Source organism: Mesoplodon bidens (genome assembly GCF_964165515.1).
Source record: "Mesoplodon bidens genome assembly, chromosome: 11".
In the NCBI taxonomy this organism is placed as follows: domain Eukaryota; kingdom Metazoa; phylum Chordata; class Mammalia; order Artiodactyla; family Ziphiidae; genus Mesoplodon; species Mesoplodon bidens.
Genome location: NC_138167.1, coordinates 10583348 through 10607988, shown reverse-complemented (window position 1 = coordinate 10607988; position 24641 = coordinate 10583348). Strand labels below are relative to the sequence as shown.

At 35.5% G+C, this 24641-nt stretch overlaps 1 protein-coding gene across 2 annotated transcripts in view; it reads right to left on the bottom strand.

Annotated features, from left to right (window-relative positions):
* ATF7IP (activating transcription factor 7 interacting protein) overlaps positions 1 to 24186 on the bottom strand; it is a 116652-nt gene extending 92466 nt beyond the window's left edge. Inside the window, exon 1 of one of the 2 annotated variants that reach the window (XM_081248526.1) lies at positions 23877 to 24186. Coding sequence is in view for 1 of the 2 variants with exons in the window: in XM_081248525.1 (XP_081104651.1) it covers positions 5936 to 5952 (17 nt within the window). In the remaining variant the exon portion in view is untranslated. Of the gene's footprint in view, positions 1 to 5935; positions 6195 to 23876 lie in introns of those variants that run through there. The other variant, XM_081248525.1, reaches the window with a different exon arrangement.
* Positions 24187 to 24641: the final 455 nt, after the last annotated feature.

The following is a 24641-nucleotide window of genomic DNA, read 5'->3' as shown; positions in this document are numbered from 1 at the left end:
ATATAAATTAGGCCTTTTTCTTATTTGATCTAACTGATATAAAGTTATTTTATTAGACTGATGTAAAATTTCTAGACACTTTTTTTTTTCTAGACACTCTTAATTTCAGTTATTTAATGGAGAACCAGGAACAGATGAACTGATGAGAACTGACCTTGAACTGATCCACAGAACACATTCAGATTAGGGCTCACCTAGGCACTACTTATCCCATCCTACCCCCGGCATTCTCAATCTCTCAGCATTTTAAGCATCTCGTATTTACTTCTCTCTTCCTTTTTTCCCTGCCCCAATGTAAATTCCTTGAGGGCAAGGGATATTGTGTGCCTGCCATCAAAACAGTGCCTGGCAAATAACAGGGGCATAATAAATATTTGTTAAATTTGTTGAATCAATTGATCAATTCACAGTCCATTTTTGTTCTCACTCTATCATGCTGCCCTAGCACAAATAAGAATTCTTGTTTTGTCCCCTTTAGGTTCTTTAAAGTCTTCAATTTGAGATTTAAACACCTTGCTCTCGGGCATTTTTACTGTATTATCAGCCAGGTCCCTAACAATCCCCTCTCCCCTAAAGATCCTTTTCTAAAGTACCCAGTACCCCAGATTTCCCCCCAATTTCATAATGATTGAAAAAAGAAAAAAAAATCTGTGCTGGAGGAAGCCTTGTAAGGAAAAAATAACCAATCTTACTCACACTTAATTTGTATCACACATACACTAGGTACTTTGTTATGCCCATTTAAATCCCAGTATCAACTCTGTATGGTACTTTATCCCCATTTTAAAGATAAGAAAACTAAAGTTCTGAAAATAAGCAACTAGCCTCATCCCATAAAAAATAATGCATAAGACCTATTGAGTACTTACTATAAATAGCCATTATACTTTGAGCACTATTATACACTTTTCATATAAACTTCTAACTAGTGAGTGGAAGAACATGGATTCACCTTGACTCCAAAGTTCATGTTCTTCCCTGTAGTCTAACCACCTCCCTTGTCTAATGGTCACAGAATGGCATTAAGAGCTTAAATAATTTATCCAAACTACACAACTACTCACTAGCAGCACCAGAACTATCATTTCCTGACTTCTATACTAATACTTTCCACTTTGCATGCCATGATACTTGTATGTCAGCAAAAGAAACACCAGTCAGATGACTCCACTGGGCAGCAGTGCCTGGTTTACTTCAGCAGGGAAGGTAGAAGCCCTCAGGAAGATGCAGAAGCAACTCTTTCCTCTGGTGTTAAACTCCCTCCTTCATTAAACTCAAAGAAAACTCCCTCCTTCATTAAACTCAAAGATTCATTGAGTCAATGAGCACTATTTTCATCATTTCCATATTCACACATTAATGTCCAATAACAGACTGTTACAAATTACTAATGAGAACACTTAGTCAAAGTTCTAACCTGAGCAATTTATTAAAAATCCCTTCTTTGAATAAACTTTAAGCTTTCTCCCAAATCACTTTCTCTTTCGGGAGTGTAAGAAGTGGAAAACAGGGAAGCCCATCAGTGTTTCCTGTGCAAGTTAACTGGTTTTTCAATCTTCGCTAAAGCTTTCTCTCTAATTTGAAAGCCATTTTCCAAAAATGAGTAAATTTCTTTTAGCACTTCCCTAGAGCTACCTATGTCATGGTATTACATGAATGCTAAGAAGCTGGCTTTTACTCTGGAAAATGTGGAATTCAAATTTAAATCAGATCATTATTATACACCGCCAACATTTCACGGATCATCAAGGTAGTCTTCACATAGTTGAGATGGTCAATGTTTTGTAAACAGAAGTGAAATTTTAACAAAACTAACAGTCTCTGAAATTATCTAGTCTAGTGCAGTTAAGAACACTTTCTTTTAGGAACTTACTCATTTTAAGTGCTAAAATTTCTTAGCTCAATCAATTTAGGCAAAAATCTTTTATAAAGTTCATTTCATTTACCTGTTCAGGAAACTGCACATCTTGAATATAATTTAACATTTTTTTATTCAATATCATCATTAAGAACATCAAGTCAATAAATAGTGATGTCTTTAATAGTTATAACGTGTAAAGAAAAGAGAATTTATTATCACATTAAAAGACCTCAAGGAACTTGTATGTTTCTAGTTTGTATTTTTTTAATCGCCTCACTTTCAACCAATTGTCAGTTTTTCCTGATGTCACTGGATCTCCTTCAGTCAGCCACCAATGGTACTCTAATATAAAAATCAGGACAAGAAAAACGTTAGCAATATGCCATATCTTCTAAAGAGTAAGCTGACTTTACATATGCTATCTCTCCTACCAAGTGAAGTAGGTTAGATTCTACTTATGTTTACTTTCTTCTGGATGAGAAGCTGTATTTTAGACATTAAAGGTTGCCAACAATCTGTCAAGTAAGTAGGGTAGGGATTTAAAAGGAACAGCTCTCAGGGGCCCAGAAGGTAATGTGAATCAATGAAGAGGACCAGCTGTGTGGAGTAGGCCCTATCTGAAGGAGACAGTAGCTACTCAACTGTAGGTTATTTTTCTCAAGCAAAAATACATTTCTAGCACTGCCCAATATTCTATTTTCTGAAAGATGAGACACGCAGATTTTTGTGTAAAATCTGACAACTTTAAATGTTAACTAGAGAAATGCGTCAGTGGTTAAAGGACCAAAGAAGTCTGCTGGCTGCCAGTTTGTGGCCACTGAAAGAGAACTATACTGTAAAGATTCTCATTTGTACTGAAACATATAAAACTCTAGGCCCTGAATTCACATCATCTCTTTAGAGAAGTTATTTTCTCACTGCATATTTGGACTACTCAGCCAGACTAGAACTGAAACATTTCTCCTACTCTGATTCTGTAATGACAACATTCTATATTGGCTTTACTTAATATACACATCTGCCACTACCCACATACAGCAAAGGATGGCTAATTTATTTAACAGAGTAGAACCCAGGAGTGCAAACATGAATATATCAATTACCAAGTGGATGCTTAGTAATTACTTCTTGCTTCTAAGCAGCTCTGCTTCTTGCTACTTCTTGCTTCTGAGCATGAGTTCTATGAGAAATTTCCCATTCTTTCTGAACATACCATATTCCCTGATCCAATCACATTTGATAAAGTGTATGACATCTGAGAAGCAAAGAAACTGAAGAGCATTCAAATACTACTGGAAAATTAGCAGACCAGATATTTGTAGAGTATTTCCTGGTACTATTCAGAAACATTAAATAAACTAATCTTCAACATATCCTTGCCAAATAGGATTTTTTTCCTCCATTTTGTACATAAGGAAATGAGAGTCAGAAAATGGAATGAGTTGGCCAATTTAAGAAAAGGGTAGCAAAACTGGAATTCAAATTTTGATTTGAACTCTTGGTCAGTGTTCTTTCCACTACCTCAACATTTCTCTTAAAGGTTTATGCTAGTGAAATGGCTTGTGAAAAAGGGTAAACAAATGGGGAGGACAAGAAGTGACAAAATAATAACATAACACCTCAATTACCCAGCACCCAGATTTATTATGCCCTCAATTATTCAGCGTAATAGCTAATCTGGAATTCAGCATAGAAAATTTGAAAACTGTCACCAACCCCAAAAGTAATAATCCCAGTGAGGTCTAGTTTATGTTTATAGTTGCAAAAATGCAACATGGCACTGAAAGAATTAGCAATAACATCCTGAGTAACCACAGAGTGTTGGTGTTTCCCCATGTATAAGTAATAATCAGTGGATTCATCTTGTGGAGGGGGGGGGGTGGATGTAAATATTACAGTCCACAATAGAAGGCAAGAAGAATGGATCATTAAAATTTCCCTGAGGTCCTACTCTGAAGGTTAACATAAACTGATCAATAATTTCAACCTGGCCAGTTTCTCTCCAGCAATGAAGAATATCAAACCAAGTATCTGGTTTACATGGTATGCAATTTTTGAAATCCAGTGAGCTGTTCATACTATGAGAGGCAAAAAAAATAAGAGTGATTAGAGTCACAGCACATTCACTTTCCTATGTCATACTCACTCTAGGGCACAACCTTACTGAAGTGAAATGCATGATGGATAGAACCTCTCACATATATTGGATTTGTCACACATATTGGATTTGTTATTCTTTTTCCCTTTCAGGAGCAAGCTCCTATATACATTTACATAAAGAAATGTTCAGATTATGAGGATCCATTATATCACACAAAATAGTCCTAACAATGTTACAAAGTAATAAGTTAATGGAAGTAAAAGAAGCATACTACAGCTGTTGATAAAACTGAGCTAATTATTCCAAAAACATTTTAGGCCACCGAACAAATAAATACTGATTAACTTAGGAAAAACAATAATGTTGCTAAAAATAATTTTAAATAAGAACAAGTAAAAACACAATTTCGGGGCAAGGCAGCAATTTTAAACTGTTAAATCATGTAAATACAGAACTTATATACTACCTTCATGAAAATTTGTAAGTCAAAAAAGAACATGAGGAATATATGTTCTAGAATACTTCTCAAACTGAATTCCATAGTCCCTTAGCGCCTGGATGTCTACAATTAAGTGACCTAGATCCTGACACTAATAATAAGATCATAATTGTCATACATGATCTGCTTTCAAACCTTTATTTTCATCATAACAGCCTAATTGTTCATATTTTATTAAGAAAATTAATAGTAAATGTTACAAATTTACATTATAAAATAATTACACAATAATAAAATACCATACATATATCCCTTTAATATACTGGGGTCCTTCATAAGAATTTAAGGTGCAAAAAGTTGCTGTCTTTTAAGTTTCTGTATTTAGAAAGATCAAAACTTACTGTTCTATGTCATATTAGTCAGGGATATATTCATAATACTCTATTGACAAAGCTAGAGGAATGCACAATACCATTTAGAAAAAATTTTATTAAGTACTGCGATTCAAACATCAGTGCTTTAATTATAACTAACTGTTCTGCTATCTGAAATAATACGTGAATAAAAATTTCATTCTCCTACTTTCTGGGTCACTATGGACTTACAATATCTCAATAAACTTTTCTATTGATACTTCAGAACAATGTTAAGAAAGCTTTTTGAAAATTTTGAAACTAAATTTACAAAATTATTGAGTCATTACTTTTAAATATATCACAGATTTTAACTAAGATAAGGTGGACATCAACAGTTAATATCACTTAACTAAAAAACCGAGATTTACTTCAGCCCTGTTGTATAAGCATACGTTAGATACAAAGAAAAAGGGTATCCAGACCTAGAAGATGTGAACTATTTCTAAATTCAGAATCTAAATCTGACTGCCAATTTAACCAAAAAATAATTAGGATGAAAAGTTAGCCCCATCAAAAATGTGAAAGAATTGGATGGCTAGGAAGAGGCAGCATAATGAGAAAGAACTGAAACCCATAGTGAAAAAAATAAAACAATCTAACAGTGTTAAAAATCTGTTTATTTTTGTAACTGTGATTTACATCCAGAGAATTAACATTCTTCCCAAAAAGCTACCAAACAATACCTCCAAAACACACACACACACACACACACAAACCCAGAAAAATCACAATCTTCATGCAAAACACGGCTTACTTATGGCTTCTTTTAAAAAAATCTATGAGATAATATATTGTTTTTAATTTCTACAAATAAATATCAAGCAAACTAAAATATCCAACATAAAAGGAACATTAAGTTAATCAGGGCCAGAAAAGCACTACTGTGGTGATCAATTGTTCTGGCAATGTCAGCACATAAGACGGTGAGAAATTACAGGAATTTAACCTTTGACCTCACCATCCTATGTACTGTTTCCATAACAGAGGCTTCAATGTTCTATCAGCAAACATTTCAACTTCTTAGCCAGCAAGCTGTAAGCTCGCCTTCCTATATAAACTTAGTAAAATTCAAATGTTTTTAATTAAAATGTTCAGATAAAGAGTAATGTGGTTCTTACCTCTGGTCCTGATGCATGTGACAAGTCTCCTCAGTGGCATAGTGGCTGCCTAAGCAGCTACAAAGACTAGGTTAGCAGCCATTTTGAAACAGCTGCACTGTCTCAGTTGCACTAAAGTGTAATTAAGATGGCTCCAGTGTGCACTCAAGAACTCACACAGTGGAAACTCAGCTATGTATCAAACAAAGCCCCTCCCACTTTGTCAGCCTGCAGGAAACTGAACACTGACAACAGCTAATGCATATACTGCAACAAACAATGCAGCTACTCACAACACAGCAAACAGAGAAGGCAGCAAGCCAGTTTTGTAACATAATGCCTGTGAATCCCGACTTGCAATACAGAGTTTGGGCACATCCTGATCCCAGACAGCTTGAAGTCCATGCCACATATTAGCAGTTACAGAGATAGAGCCAAATCACACACAGCAAACATCAGGGAATTTGCTTGAAAGAAAGCCTCCATTTCAGTCCAGAAAAAAAAAAAAAAGTCAAACTATGCTCAAGGTCCTTTTTTTTTTTTTTACTCTTTTATAGTACTTTTTACATGAAAAGAGTGCCAATTTTTATAATTTCTAGAAAGTTAAGTTGTTTAAATCCTGATAATCATTTTCCATTTATAGAAGGCTAATTAAAGGTTTTTCCCACAGAATCTCAGCCCCAAAGTGCTCAAATCTAGCCGAATGGTTAAAGCTTGCAATCAAATTATTGAATCTTGACAATTATTTTAAATAACTGCTGGGGAGGACTAGAGACATTAGCGCTACAGTGGCAACAAAGCTTATTTTGAGTCATCTGCCATAAAGATAAAAACAATTTCTTCTCTTCTGTAGTCCAGATGGTCACAAAGACATCTCCAGGTGAGTGGTTGGTCCCAGGGCAAATTAAATTTCATGCCGTGGCTCAGACCTCCCAATATTCTGACATGGGTGAAAAGCAAATAAAATAAAGAATGTAGACACCCCCGGGGGAAAAAACAAATAGGAAGAACAGAAGGGTAAAATTCAGTCTGAAAGTGGGTGTATTAAGAAGACAAATTTGTTTTAACAGTAACCAACCATCAAGAGAAGGACAAAAGCACAGAAAGAACCTGTTTGCTTGATAGCTCACATCAGCTAGGAAATCCATCTTTTCCTTTTGTCTTACTTGGTTTACCATCCTAAAATTTAGCTGCCTTGTGCTATTTTGTCTCTATCCACCACTAGATGTAGGTATTAATTAAAACACGTTAAGGGTGTAAGGGGGTGGTAGGGGTATAGCAAAAAGGAGATTGGCCACATAAATTGATGATCGTTCAAGCTGAGTGATGGGCACATGGAGCTCATTATTTCATTCTATTTCTTTATATATTTGAAATTTTTCCATAATAAAAGTTAAAACATACTCAGCTTTTAAAAAGTCCTTATTTATTCTCCCTGAGGTAAACCAGATAACGTGAACTGCTTTAAGTACTGTATGAGGGGGAAAAAAGTTTATAGTTGATCTAAGCCACATTAATTCTTCAAAAATATAATGGATTCTCTGAGGGTGGCTCAAATCTATTTGTTAAAAGCAAGAGGTAACTGGGAAAGATTCAAACAGGATAGACATCACTGGAGCACTAGAATGTGGCTAAGGTTAACGGAGAGACAACCAACCAAAACATTTAGAGCTGCCTGATGAAGAGCAGCTGATATTCAAGAAGCAGATTCTTTCGGAAGCCTGTTCCACAAAGGTTTAAATTATGTAATATACCTTCAAATGTGCGGTGCTCCCCACACCCCCCTCAGCCTCCCCCGTCTCGCCAGGCACCTTCCAATGTAAATACTAAATACTTTTTTCTCAGTCTAAGCTTTCCCGAGCAAGCTAAGATGCTGGCTATTGGCTATAAGATCTACCTTTTCACCCAATTTAGATTTCAAAATAAGAGACATAATCGAAGTCCCCTCCTTATACCAATCCTCCCTCAGCGACTACAATCATTTTACTACTAATTGACTATATCCTCTCTATTATCCCAAGGCACGTAAGTCAAATCAATATAATGATTGCCTATTTCATGCAAGGGGCTTTAGAAGACAAAGGAGTAGGGAAGTCCATTAATATCAATCAAGCCTTCATATGAGTTTTATATACATTGTATAAACCAATTCTCACATTAACCCTACAAGATAGGTTTTATCTCCAATTCGTGACTGAGGAAACATGCTCAGAAATTAAATAACTTCACGAAAGTGCGAACAGCTAAGACTCATCCTAGACTACACTCAGCCCAAGCCTACTGGAGCTGTGTCTGTCCCTTCCCACACTGGTTCTGTTTCTGTGCATCACGGAAACAACTGAGGAAAGAATAATGGTTAGGCTGTTCTTCAGGTAAGTGGTGTCACTGCCCATGTTTCATTCACTCTTTATCCCAAAGAGACTATCCCGGTTCACCCAATAAACCCTATGCATGATTCCACCTAAATTATCTTACCACTGACGATCCTTTCCTTGCTCTCCTTTCCCCTGACTATGCCCAACCCCCAAACCAGGTGTAATTGCTCTCTCAAGGTCTTTTATATATACCATCATTATACTTAGCATATTTCATTATTTATATCTTTATATATGAGTTCTTAAAGGACAGAAACAATTTAATTCACTTTCCACTCACTTCCATAGTGTGAGATAGTATTTATGTGCTCAATAGATGGTGAGTTGAAAGTAATTCCCTGTGTTTTCATTTCTACCACAAAAATCTCCGAAAATTCTACATCCCTAGGAAACTTCATTTTTAGGATCTCAACTCTTACTTTCTAGGAAGAAGAAGTCAGCTAGGTTTTTAGTCTTGACCTAAACAGCTCTGTACTTCAAAACCCAAGGTGGAAAAAAATACCTTTTGCAGGGCATTTTTCAGTTTTAAAAGTGTTTTTAGAGGCACTACATAGGAGCTAATATGTGTTAGAATAAAGTCTGAAAAAAGTCTATAAAAATTATAGAAATAAATATACTATTTACTTTAAAAAGTTTTTAACATTACTAAGAAAGAGTACAGCTTGATTATATAATGTCATAGATTACAAGAAATTTGTTTTTGGAAGGGTTAGTCAATAAACCCAATCATTGCTTATTTGTGAAAGCAAACACATATGGAAGGCATTTGTAATGTAAGGTAAACATCTCCATGATTACTAAGTGTTTTACCTCTTCCTAAATAAAACTAGCCCTTTTCATATAATTTTTTCATTTCACTCTTACAATGACCATGTAAAATAATAGTGCTATAATCTCAAATTTTTCATGACCAGAGAATGTAATCATTTGCCAGGGGTCACACAAGTAGTAATGAAAAAGAACTATAGGAGAATTAAGTTTAGTCAACTACTACACTTTCTATATATCATATATCACACTATTAGAAAACTCTGGGGCTTCCCTGGTGGCGCAGTGGTTAAAAATCTGCCTGCCAATGAAGGGGACATAGGTTCGAGCCCTGGTCCGGGAAGATCCCACATGCCACAGAGCAACTAAGGCCTTGCACCACAACTACTGAGCCTGTGCTCTAGAGCCTGCAAGCCACAATTACTGAAGTCCACGTGCCCTAGAGCTCGCGCTCTGCAAGGAGAGAAACCACCACAGTAAGAAGTCCGCGCACAACAAAGAGTAGACCCCACTTGGCGCAACTTGAGAAAGCCTGCACTCAGCAACGAAGACCCAATGCAGCCAAAAATAAATAAATAAATAAAAATTTTTTAAAAAGAGAAAAAAAAAACTTTGCACATGCAGAATATTGAAAATTCCATGGAACCTAAATAAATGGTTTCAGTGTATTAAGTAGAAAGTAAATACACTTTTCATTAATTTAGTTAATACACTTTAATTACACAAGTTACTATCAACATTATATATATATATTAAAAGAGAAAAGGAACATTAGAAGGTTACTAAGATGATAAACTGAAAACACCTAACTTCACTCCCTCAAGTCCCACTAAAACTACAGTGGAGGTATTTTTTGAAGGCATAAATCCTCAGGAACAAAGAGAAAAGTAAAAGGGACAATAGCTACATGATTTTGGGAGCTGGAAAATAAGCAGAACCACTGGTAACGAAGTCAGCAGTTCCCAAAACACTGTATTCTAAGCTGCATTGGGGATAAATTAAGAACCAATTTGATTTACATGGCAGAAACTTCAAAAGACATAGAAACTAGAAGAACTAAGCACTTTGGAAATTGGGGTGAAGGGAGCAAATAGTAGGATGGTATGACTAAAAAAGAGAAAACTAGTGAAAGCTGTTTGTGAAGCAGTAAGATACCCTAGATGTCCCTCATCCCATTCCACTGAATGCCTGCTCTCCCCAATCCTAGCAGAGGTCTGAAAACAATACCCACAGTTAAAAATGAGAGTAGCACACCAAAAAGAGGGACTGAGTGCTCACTGAAGAGAACCCAATCCTCTGCCTCCATTAATCTCCCAGAATGCTGGCAATCCGATCCTTACTCTCTATGTGTGAAAATGTAAGACTACTCTCTGAGGGTAGTCAACAAGCACAAGACACAAGGCCTTAAGGTCTTGGGAGCTCTCCAAAAACAGCCCACCCAGATCAGCCTCTATAATGAAGTCCCAAACTGACAAATTTAGATATGCTAATCAACTTTTTACTCTTCCACAACATATTATATACAGTCAGGCAACGAAGAGAAAGGCAACTAAGAAAAGTCTAAGAGTCTAAGATGGAAGACAGAGATTAAAAAAAAAAACAATAAAACACAAAGCAACAGACTACACAGGGAGAAAACTTCAAAAATAAATTAATATCTATATATATCAAAAGATGCTGCATTCATTTGTCAAGAATAGAATACTACAGGCAAGGATTACAAAACAGAAATTAAGAAATGATAGAAAAAAAATGAAAAACTCAATAAAAGGACCTGATGATAAGAAATCTACCTGAGCAAAATGACAAAACTGTAAACAAGAGAGAGAAGAAAATTTGAGTATCCATTCAAAAATTCACATTGGAATGACAGAATGGCAGAAAATATCACCAATGAAATCATTTAAGAAAAATTCCAGGACTGAAAGGCAACAGCTGCTAAATTGAAAGGGCCTGATGAATTCCAGCAAACAATAATAAATAGATCCATATCAAGGAATTAAAGTGAAATTTCAGAACACCTGGAAACTAATAACAGATTCTACATGCTTCCATTGAGGGAAAAAATCAAAAATAAGAACCACTTCAGATTTCTCAGTAGTAACAGAAGCAAAAAGATAATGGAGCAGTGCCTTTAAAATTCTAAAGAAAAATGATTTCCAACCTAGCCTTGTATACCTAGCCAAACTATCAATCAAGCATTAAAAATATAAAATGACAATTTTCAGACACACATAAGTCTCAAAGAACATATCACCTATATATTCTTTCTCAAAAAGCTACTGGAGAATGTGGTCCACTCCCTCTAATGACAGAATAAGTCAATAAAAAGACATGGCACATGGAAAACAAAGGTCCTACACAGAAGAAGAGGGGTGAGAGAAATCCCCACAATGGTGAATAAAATTCTAAGGATGAAAGCGGTATACCAGATATAGAAAGCAAGTAGGCTAGCCTGGAAAAATGAAAATCAAGAAACAAAAATGAGTCACGATCCTTGCTGCCACTGTACCTGAGGGGGAAAAGAAGTGTCTTCTAAATAAACATTAAAAAATCCTTAGTAAAGGATTGTACCAAATCATCTCAGCTATTACTATTACATGGATGTGATTCATGGATACAGGCATCCTGGTATAAAATTACCTTCATGGATGGACCTCTGTCATAACTGTATCAAGAGAATGAGTCATGATTTCCATAATTCTGTTAGTCCAGGGCAGACAACTTTGTGTAAATAGATTACTTAACTCTAGATCAGGAGAATAAGAATTATTTAGGACTAAATGAAATGATTTAATTGTGGTTAACATTTTATTTTTAATGGTCATATAAGAAAAATACTTTCTTCTTAATCTACCTTTAACCCTCAATTTAAGATATATTTTGTATAAATAGTCATTTAAATAGTATCTTGATCCAATACCCTCAGAATTCCAGGGGGCAGAATATCCTATGAAAGACCTTAATACAGGTTTTAAGTTAATAAACTATGAGAATATTTTAAGAACAATTCTATAGAAAAATACTGAATATATTGATTGGCCTTGCTTAAAAACTACTTAGAAGAATGATTAAATCTTGTATAAAGTATCATAACTGAGTCTCTCTACTTTTTATGAACCCACTTACATAGTTTCAATGAGAATCTGTTTTCCTTCCTTTCAGAATAAAATGGATAAATCAAATTTGTAACCATGACCACAGAAAAATGCAACGTTTAAAAACAAATCTCTTTTAATTAGCTATGACAGGGAACAAGGACTGCATCTCAAATGTAGAAATGATGCCTTCTAGGTCTTCACAGGATATCAATATAGTATCTCTTTCATAACTTATGGATTCCCAGCTTTAAGAGGAATAAAGAATATCACTTCCTGACAGACAAGGAACACTGACAAATGTGGGACTCTTAGAGAACCATGATACCATACAGTTTTAAGTAATGCAGGCAAAATCTCATTGAGATAAATTAAATGGCTCTTGGTTCCTAATCTTGTAATCAAGCAAATAAATAAGTAAATTATTATGCTTTATAAAACTAGACAGAACTTAACTCTTAACTCATATCAAATGGACACAGTTTTGTTAAGCAGACAAAGAGAAGTCTTTCTATACTTATCAATACGTCATTAGTTCAATAAACTAGTCAAACAAAACATCGAAATAAAGAATCAGAAAATTATTAAACAAACTTATACGATCAAATCTGTACCTTAAGGGGCAGAAACTTGGCCACAGGAAGGGTTATGGAAGAAAACTGACACTTTGTTTTGCCTCAACTTTAAGTGAGCATGCCCAGCAAGTTCCATAGCTGAAGGGTAAATAAGGGGTGAGGGATCACCCTGCACCCTAAAATTAAAAAAAGAAAACAGGATAATTCTATGTGGATCTAGCTCCCAAAATAAATGACTTCATCTCTAACTTTGGCAATAATGACAGTCTGAAGAATTATGACAAACCTTGAAGGTAAATAATTAATGTGAGAAAATGGCTGCTTTTTCACCACGATGAGGCTCAGAGATTTAATAATCTTTGAGGGGTTTTTATTCTTTAAATACTCTGGTGGTGTGTTTTGGTTTTGGTTTTGTTTTAATTTAATGAATAAGTCCCAAAGCTGGACTCTCTCACAAACCTTTGCAAATAAACTACGTTTCTAAATGCATATTTTTCCTACTAGTAAGGGGCAAGATCAAACCTACTTTTCTAAGTTGCTTTTTAAATGTATATAAGTTCTAGCTCCAGTAAGGAAGAGTACTGTCATTTTCCATATATCTCCTTGTACTGCAGGGCTCCCTAAAGCTTCACGTAGCTGCCTCTTAGTAAATATTCATGTCTTACTAATAGATTCATCAATTGGTTGAAGCCAGAGATGAAAAGTGTGTCAGGAACAAATGCTAACATTTTATATAATTAATCTCAATTAATCTCTCAAAATAAGCCTACCAGGTAGGTGGTATCACCATTTTATATGTAAGAAATACTGCTGGGAAACACAAATTGGCCAGGTTCCAATACAAAATTACTATACTTTCCACTTCACGATATTACTAACTGGTTTTAGGAAAATTCTTTGTCTTTTCTGTTGTTCTTTCTTTTTCTTCTGTCAATTTGCTTGCATATTTTTAATCTTCCAACTATTATATCACTTAAAATATGTTTGATGGAGAAGAGAATTACACAACACAAAATAATTATGTCATTCCATCTTTTCATCAAACCCTTATTAATTTCATACATATGTCCTTCAGAATTGTATTTTAGAAACTTCTTATTAATAGGTAAGCAATGGTGTTTTTTAATTTTTTTCTATTTCTTAATGAATGGGATTGAAGAATTTTTTCCAAAAGTTATTTTACTATTTATAATTTTCCAGATGCAAAGTGCCTGTCAAATCTTTTGACAATCTACCCAGTGGATGCTTGGCTAAGTAAACTTCATGGTTAATTATTTAAAAACAACAACTAAAAGTTCTGACATGTAGATTATCATACATTAAATGAAAGGAGCTAGAACATCTTACTCTTTTCTTTTTTTTTGGCACCTAAAACAAAGGGGTTCTATTCTTTCAATAAGAAAATATTTATTGAATATTAAGGTACGTATTGTGGAATGCAATTTTATACTTTTATTAGCAGTCTTATTATACCTAATTAGAAAGGGTTTGTCTTTAAAATGCGACATTTGCCAGATACATCAGTAAGATAAAATTCCTAACCGCAGGAAGCTTATAAAGTACTACATAAATAACTATAAACATAAAAGTTGAAAGGAATAAATGCCTTTAAAAGAGATACAAAGTAAAAAGAGAAATTAGAGAACTTCCAGCTGAGGATAACAATATCCTTTATTAGGTACATTATGTAAGCACCATGGCATCAATGATTTTTTATTTATAAAAATCAAGGATTTATATCAGAATATGTTCTCCTAAAAGTAATACTTTCTTTCCCACCTCTGAGATTTTGAATACCCTCTTTATTCTCTTTACTAAGAATATCCTTCTAATTCTTCTTTTAAAATACAACTCTTCTAGGACTTCCCTGGTGGTCCAGTGGTAAGACTCTATGCTCCCAATGCCGGGGGTCCATGTTCGATCCCTGGTCAGGGAACTAGATCCCGCATGCCGCAACTAAAGATCCCACGTGCTGCAACTGAGACCCGGTGCAGCCAAATAAATATTTTTTTTAAAAAATTTTTTAAATACAACTCTTCTAAGGTTTCCTTGATATGCCCCCAACAGAGTCCCACTTTCTGTGCCTTACACAGATATCTATTGTGTTACACTTATCACCTACAGAGAGCTTTTTTTAAATTACTTACTTATTACTTACTTATCAGATAAATTTTACTTGTAAGCAAAGAATTTATGACCACAGTTATTTTTTACCTGTGTATATTGCAAGGCCCTCAAAAATCACATTTTCCATCTTGAGAAATCACAAACTCAACTTTGAAACTAAAAGAAGCAGTTCAAACAATTGTCAGAGTTTACCTACAGTCCTTCATCCTTTTAAAGTAAGTTAACTGGCAAGATTCAAAGATAGTACACTGAATTCTTGCAAAACTAATCATGATTTAATGTTTTCAAAAGCAAGCAGAAAGAGGAAAAACTCTGCCTAATAAGGTAAATATTTATAGTAACTACAATCTGTCAGGAATCATGACTACAAAGCTCTCAAAATTCCATTTCAAAGGAAGATATATAGTTACAACTGGATCTAATTCTTAAAACAGAAAACCAGTTTTCAATATCAAATTATGAATTAATTAGAGACCACTTCTCCAGCTGCCTTTAGTAGCAGAAAAGGCTAACTGTTCTCTAATACCCATTTCTCTCCTTGTTTTATAAAATTTTCTAATTTTAGCTGGTTGTCCAGCCAGATACTACATTTCCCAGTCTACCTTTCCCAGCTAAGTATGTTCCAGTGATTAAATTCTCACCCATAACACATGAATCTAAATGACAGTACTACTTCCAGATGAGGCTCTCAAAACAATGAGTGTGCACTCCCATTGTTCTTTCTCCCTTGCCCCTGGCTGGTGAAAGCAGCCATGTTCAAGCCAGAAACCATGTTCAACATATGGAAACCATACATTAAGCCAAAGCCACTTACAAACCTGAAGACTTTTCCTCTGTATTATTACACAAGAGAAATAAACATCATCCTTAATAGTAACAGAGTGTCTCAGAGCAGTTTAGCCTTTACTGTAATCCAATTAGCTTCTAACATTGACTACCTAAAAGGAAATAAAAGAAGTTCAAAAACAGTCTCTTTTCCATACTCTTCCCCATTTCTTCCTTTTCTTGAGACATTTAATCTAATAATGGTAACAGGGCAGGTACACTCCTAAGCTGGAAAGTCTTAGTTGAAAATGAGCTGAAGCAGTCAAGTCATTCATTATTGTTTCACCAATCTCTTTTTCTTTTGCTCCTGGTCCTCAAAACAGCAGAAACTCTTCCTACCTTCTAAGTTTACCTTTCCACAAAATGGAAGACATCACCTTGGACAATTACTGGCCCAAGGAGAGATCCTTTTACAGCCCTGTCAGTTCTGAGAACCACTATTCCAACATACAATTCAAGTTCCTTATTAGAATGTAAAAGTGCCATACACATAATTCCTGGGTACCTACCAAGACAATAGTTCCCAAAGTAGCACAGGGCTACACAAACAACAAAGAAAGGGAGAAAGGATTATACAGTTTGACATAATAACACTACTACCTCACATCATCATCGTCAAAAGGGGTCTCTCGGGGCTTCCCTGGTGGCGTGGTGGTTGAGAGTCCGCCTGCCGATGCAGGGGACGCGGGTGTGTGCCCCGGTCTGGGAGGATCCCACATGCCACGGAGCGGCTGGGCCCGTGAGCCATGGCCGCTGTGCCTGCGTGTCTGGAGCCTGTGCTCCGCAACAGAGGAGAGGCCACAACAATGAGAGGCCCGCGTACCGCAAAAAAAAAAAAAAGGGGGGGGTCTCTCTCCCAAACTAAAGGGAATATATCTAGTTGTTCCTAGTTATCAGAACTGTAACTGATAATTCTGTTATTCTGTATAACAAAAAATAACACAAAATTCTTAACAATATTCTAAACAATGAAAAACTGCAGACATGAATAAGTGAATATTTCTGATGGTAAAGTTAATATTTCTGATGGTAAAGGTCATCTTCATTTCCCAGACATTCATGTTTACATAGGTCCAATTATAACGACTCTCAGGAAGATAATATCAACTGTACCCTTAGGCCTGCCACATTTTTTGAAAGGTGACCAAGGAGATGCCCGTGTCATTCTCTTAAAAACTCAAAAACCCAAAGATCAAAATTCAAAACTGAAAACGTTCACATTGTATAAATAAACAATAGCACCCTGGTTTTCTCACTTTGCAGCACTTAAAAAACTGGAAATGCTGCCCAGCAATCATAGTGTCTCCAATACAAGATGGATTCCACCATACAACTTGAAGCATATATAAACAGTTTAATTTTGTGGAATTCACTTCTCTGTTTTGAAAAAAGTAAAATAACAGAAAAAAAACACTGATTTCCTCTGCAGATTGCATGACAATCTAAGAACACTGAGAAGTAATTTTTAGTCTTGGACTCTCTAAAGAACATAACAAGATCAAATGGGCAAGGATTTTAAAAAAAGAAGCTCCACTAATGGATAGGTAGTTTCTAGATACTCTAGGAAACTAACAAGGACAATGCTCCCCAGAGCTACTTGATATTTTTGTAATCTACTGTTAAAATATCACCTTATTTTTATTTATAATGCCCTACAGCTGTCAGGAACTCAAAAGCAAGAACTTTACTCTCAAACTTCTTTCTACATGTGACTCCTTTGAAAAACTTGGTATGACAATGTATGAATTTTCCATATACCTCAAAACTTAAAAACAAAAAGTATAATAGAAATCTTTCTAAACCAAATCACACACCTCTTTGTCTTCTTGAACAAATTCAGCATAATTAAATATTCCTATAATTCAGAATCATAATAAGATCATCTATTACCATAATGAACGTGCTATAAATACTAATTTGTCTTTAAGAATAACAATTCCCAAATTAAATAACCTCAAAACTAAGTTTTTAAATTCTTGTTCTAACACTTGAAATCTGACCGCTCTTCACTATCAAGATGCCAGCCATCTCTTCTTGCCCCTATCCATATGCATTTTTCTAGTAGCATTTCTCCTGTCCCTAATTATCTATTATAGTCTGAAAACACAAATACCACAATACATCAGAACTATGAAAAGTTTTCAGGTAAGGGCAAAGGTCATACACAAAAAAATAAAAATATGCAAACTTCTATAAGTGGATTTGCTTGAAAAATATCCAAAGACAAAATTTTTTCATTAGAAAGAAAATGCTGAAGAAAAGCCAATAATATCTTAACACAATTTCTACCTATTTCTTAGATTTATTTTTATAAAGCCAATAATATTTTACCATTTGATTTTTATCTTTAACTTCCTTGATTTCTTCTTTACATGCAACCACCAATTTTTCAAGTTTAACTATATTCAACAAAAATATTTTTACAATAATCTGACATTCTTTCCTGTATCTAATATAAAAATAATTTTTTAAAAGTAGGTTTACAACTGAAATACACTATCAATCAAGATTATACTTTTCACTGCAATCAGCACAAAGAATAGATTTAATAGAGAATGAATGTATACTAATACTTAGGGAAACATCCTTATGAGAGGAATATTTAATGTTACCAAAGAGACTAAAAAGAAAATTTTTTACCTTAATTATATATTATTTATTAGGTTCCACACTGGCCAAAAATGAATCAGATAACTTTTCAAAATTTCTCTGTTTTAAAAAAAAAAAAGGTTGGGCTTCCCTAGTGGCACAGTGGTTAAGAATCCACCTGCCAGAAGACCTAAATAGACATTTCTCCAAAGAAGATATACAGATTGCCAACAAACACATGAAAGAATGCTCAACATCACTAATCATTAGAGAAATGCAAATCAAAACTACAATGAGGTATCACCTCACACCGGTCAGAATGGCCATCATCAAAAAATCTACAAACAATAAACGCTGGAGAGGGTGTGGAGAAAAGGGGACCCTCTTGCACACTGTTGGTGGGAATGTAAATTGATACAGCCACTATGGAGAACAGTACGGAGGTTCCTTAAAAAACTAAAAATAGAACTACCATATGACCCAGCAATCCCACTGCTGGGCATATACCCTGAGAAAACCATAATTCAAAAAGAGTCATGTACCAAAATGTTCAGCAGCTCTATTTACAATTGTCAGGACATGGAATCAACCTAAGTGTCCATTGACAGATGCATGGATAAAGAAAATGTGGCACATATATACAGTGGAATATTACTCAGCCATCAAAATAAATGCAATTGAGTTATTTGTAGTGGGGTGGATGGACCTAGAGACTGTCATACAGAGTGAAGTAAGTCAGAATGAGAAAAACAAATACCGTATGCTAACACACATATATTGAGTCTAAAAAAAAAATGGTTCTGAAGAACCTAGGGGCAGGACAGGAATAAAGATGCAGACATAGAGAATGGACTTGAGGACGTGGGGAGGGGGAAGGGTAAGCTGGGACGAAGTGAGAGAGTGGCATGGACTTATGTATACTACCAAATGTAAAATAGATAGCTAGTGGGAAGCAGCCACATAGCACACGGAGATCAACTCAGTGCTTTGTGACCACCTAGAGGGGTGGGATAGGGAGGGTGGGAGGGAGACACAAGAGGGAGGAGATATGGGGATATATGTATATGTGTAGCTGATTCACTTTGTTATAAAGCAGAAACCAACACACCATTGTAAAGCAATTATACTCCAATAAAGATGTTAAAAAAAAAGAATCCACCTGCCAATGCAAGGGACACGGGTTCGAGCCCTGCTCCTGGAAGATCCCACATTGCACGGAGCAACTAAGCCCATGCGCCACAACTACTGAGCCTGCACTCTAAAGCCAGCAAGCCACAACTACCGAGTCTGCACGCTACAGCTACTGAAGCCCGTGCGCCTAGAGCCCATGCTCCGCAACAAGAGAAGCCACCACAATGAGAAGTCTGCGCACCACAAAGCCTGCACCCCCACTCGCCACAACTAGAGAAAGGCCACACACAGCAAAGAAGACCCAACACGGCCAAAAATAAATTAAATAAATAAATTTGAAAAAAAAAAAAGGTCTACATTAAACACAGAAGAAAAATTCTGTTTTCAAATACTGTAGAACACTATCTTGGTAGCCTATTTTTCTCATTTCTAACTTCATACTTGAACTATTTTCATGATGCTATATTCTAAAGCAGATTAAAACTGGAAATGTTGTCCTATACCCTCTACCATGTCATCCCTATTAACATTATACCATTATAGGAAACCAGTAAGATAACACCTTAATAAAAATTTTTCTGAGTTCCTAAAAACAATACATTTTTGTGGGATCTACAGGAAATGCATCATATTAATGAATTTTAAAAAAACCTAACAGTATAAAGATGTAAACTTACCCTAATTTAGGTTTTATGCAATTCTAAACAAAACTTCAAATAGTTGGTTTTTAAACTTTGCCAAATGTATGTACAAGAGGGAAAATTAGCTTAGAAAATTGTGAAAAGGAATGATATCTACTGCCCCTTCATATATTTATATAGTTTATAGCACTACAGAAAATAAGACAATGCAGTACTGCTATATAAACAAGACCCAGTTCCAGGGTTGTTAACCTGCTTTTAGATTTTACATTACATATTCTTGTGAGAAGCTGATAAAACTGTAACTCTTTCCCCAGAAAGAAAAAAGCACATATGTACACTCACACAAAATTGCGTATATCATGGAATCCACGGAAGTTTTTTAAGTATCTCTAGAACCCCCAAAGGCCAATGGACCTGAAGTTAAATATCCCTAGTAAATGAAGCAGAATTGATAGCTCAAACTTAGTAAGTTATGATCAAAAGAAATGTATCATAAACATAAAATTCTAAGAAAATTAGGAAAAGATGGAAACTAGCAACCCATCTTTACGCAATGTCAAAATAAACTGCATATAGGCTAAAAGGTATTTTTTAAGGTAATTAAAACATCCAGAAAAAATAAACAGAACAGACGAACATTTAGTTCATCTTACAGTATTTTTTATGCAGAGAAGTCCTTGAAGAAATAACACATGAAAAAGCAGTGCATGTGACTTCATAAAAATGTAACAATTCTAAATATGTAAAACCATAGCAATTAAAAAAAAAATCTTAACTAAAAAAAAACTTCAGGGCTTCCCTGGTGGCGCAGTGGTTGAGAGTCCGCCTGCCGATGCAGGGTACACGGGTTCGTGCCCCGGTCCGGGAAGGTCCCACATGCTGCAGAGCGGCTAGGCCCATGAGCCATGGCCGCTGAGCCTGCGCCTCCAGAGCCTGTGCTCCACAACGGGAGAGGCCACAACAGTGAGAGGCCCATGTACCGCAAAAAAAAAAAAAAAAAACTTCAAAAAATATGAAAAGCAAAGGGATAATATCCATAAATAACTTATACATAAGGAACATATTAACATTTACCACAGAAAAAGATACATAAAATAACCTCAAACAGTAAAGTCACAAAAAATGAGAAAGTTGCATATATATTAAATATTTAAAAGTTCAATTTCACTAGTTATCAGAAAAAATGCTAACCACCAAACTGATGGTGGTATAGGAAATGCTTTTCAATAAAACTAAGTTTTTATCAGTTTTGTAAATTACTTTAAAAGCCCTTTGTAACAGTAATTTCAAAAAAATATTATGTGATGTAGATCATGACTCATGTACAAGGATGTTCACTGCAGCTTTATTTATAATAGAGAAATGGGCAACAAAATGTTCAATAAGGAAAGAAACATTTAGTAAGTCACAGTACATTCTTATTAAAGACACCAATATTACGTAGCCATTTAAAAATATATTTCAAGAACATTTGATAATTTAGGATATTTTCACAAAATAACTATTATGTAATCATTAAAAAAAAATTTTCAAAAGAATAATGAAATGGATAAATATCCACAATAAAATACTAAGTTAAAAGGGCAGGAATGAAATTATGATCCAAATGATAAACTAATTGATCAATCAATAAATGGAAACGTCACAAAAATCACAAAAAAATAGTGTTTATTTCTAATTAATTTTCAATACTTTCCAAATGTGCTATAGTGAAAAAGATTTTAAATGACTCCCAGTAACTTGGTATTCATTCAGTAACCTAGTCTTAATAGTAACTGAAATTCCACAGCATGCTTATTATTGATAGAGTACCAATGAACAAACAGTAGATGTTCAGACAATTCATTAATCTTAGTTTTAAATTTATAGAACTATATTTGCCTTTCTAATAAATGTAACAGCAAAACTGTCCTACCAATACATATTTACATAGTACATTATGTTCTTCAGTGTTTCAAGTGCCTCTTATGATCTTCCACATTAACCTAAGAGGCAATCATTTGTATATGCAAATGAAAACATAAGCTTAAATATATAAACCAAAATATTTCACTTTTTTGGAAGTGCAGAATGAACCATGCCCTATGATCAAAGTTGTTTTCTTAACCTAACACATACACACAGACATAGACATAGATACAGAAAATACAATGTATTTCCAACTCTAAAACACCTGAAATAATGTCTGGAGGGTGGAGGCGGTGTGCTGGGTAATCACCCTGGAAGCATAAAAGGGAAAAGATTACACAACTGCCCTCTAAATATATTTCTCTGTAGAAGACTTCAGGGGTTCACAAATTATATCAACAAATTTTCTGTTGAGAAAAAAAGAATTATTCCCATCACTGCATTCTATCTCCTTTGTGATGTCATTTTTTAAAACTCCACCATCCAAAAGTATTCCCTTCAATTACATCTATTTAATACTTAACCGTTCTTGTAGGCAATAAAGTCCCTAAACCAACCAAGATTATAAAGCAACAGCCACTTCTTCATCTGACAAGTGACTGACTTAAACTCAGAGTTACATAACCAACCAAGAAAACAACTGTTGTATATACAAACCACAGATGAAATTTATGACAACCATTTACAAGTTTTCAGCCCAGTAAGAAATAATTTACACAATGGTAGAATTATATCAAATCGTATAAAACTTCTCCCAGAGGTTTATATAAGATTTAAAATCAGTAACATACTTATAACTACTTTAAGAAACTAAAACCAGGAACATACAATTTTTAAAAATCTAACACAATTGTATCTTACACACATGTATATATGGTAGTTTGGTTTTTTTAATCAACTGATTTATCAGTGATTCACAATTTCCTCATAAAGGCCTCAGTGTAGTTGGAAGTTCTTTGTAGAATTCTTTATCAGAAAAATTTACCAAGTTTAAGTACTATATTTTATATATCATTACAAACAAAATGCTAAGGAAATGATTAATTTTAAAAGTCAAGGTACCAAAAATAATCTAACTGAAACAGTAATGGACAAGTGATCAGAGACAGAAAAAATGTAAAACTCAAATGCAAGCAAGATCAGAGGCACACACTGATTAAATTAAAACTTCACCGACTGAGTATCAAATATTTTTTAAAAAAATAAATACCCAAGGAGATTGAGATTTCTTTTTAAACATTATACAGATTCTTCCAATGCCCCCTCCCCCTCATTTTTCCAAAACTCAAATTGTTTCTATTTTGAAAACATTCCATAAAAGAACTGGTAAAGATAGGGTTAAAAATGTATTTGCAAATATGCAGTTCAAATAATTGCACTTCCCGTGAGAACACCACTAGGTGCTGATCTTCCGCTCCCTAAATATAAACTTGAATCCAGCAATACCCTTAAAGTGAAATAAAAATCGAGAACCACAAGGGGACAATCATTTTTACACAAAATTAAGTCCACAGCTTCTCAGAGAATCGGAGAAATACAAGAAAGGAGTTTGGGGTCGGTACAGGAATACAACATAACAGAAATGTTTTCCTTTTAAAATATAGGAATTCGAGCGTAACAAAACGAAACCCCTCAAGAATGAGTAAAATTAAATCTAGAACCCGAATGGCGTCCAACAAGAACATTAGATCTTGAAAATGAATATTGCGCTTGCGCAGCCACCGCCCCGCCAGCTGCACAACTGCAGCTAGAGCCCGACCCCGCAAGATCACGTGCTCCCATGCAGCGCCCGCCCGCAGCTCCGCAACCGCGCAGGCGCAAACACAGCTCCTGCAGCCGCCATAATGCGGTCTTCACTCTAAAGAAATACAATAATAATTTAACAAAATGTGGTTATAATAGCCTCTGGGACTCACATATACCTTTCGAGGTGGGAGATGAGGGAGGCGGAACCAAGTTCCTTCCTACAGAGCCGTCCCGCGCAGCCGTCCCCACCGCTGCAGCCTCAGTCTCGCGCGCTTCAGTCTCCGCGCCACCGCCGCCGCTGCCGCCGCCGCCGCCGCCTCCGCAGATTCAAAAACAAACCCGCTTCTCCCTTGCACGCGCCGGGGCCGTTATGCAAATTATCGTAGGCGGGGCTCGGCGGTCGTAATATTGGTCACGCCCACCATGCTTTTAGCCAATGGGCTCACGGACTGGCCGTTCCCCATGCAAATCTTCTGGTTTTTTATTTGAATGAGAAAAATTGGCCCCGCCTCCTGCCGTGGAAAAGAGAAGGAAGTCTGAGGTGGTGGCGCTGCGCCCTTCAGTTGCAGTGAGGTGTGTTTTTTGAGTGGAGCCTTGGCCAACCAGTGAGTAGCGCTTTGTGAGCGCCCTCTATGAGCCTCAGGAAGGAAGGAAGGGAGGAAGGGAGGAAGGAAGGAAGGAAGGAAATAGGTAGGTGAAAGTTAAAGAGCTGAGGGAAAGATTTTCGAAAAAGGCTGAAGTATGTTAGGTTGTTTATCGTTTATATTAAAAAGTCAGAAAATATACTTCACACTGTGTAAATCACGAGGGAGTGGCGCAAACACATCTTTTCTTTCAGTCCTGTGCCAGAGCAAGCGCTTCCAGTCATACCCTTCCACCTGTTGTATCCCTGTTATTCAGTTTTATTTTGGAAGCCAACCCTTCATGAAGGCCACAGAGTG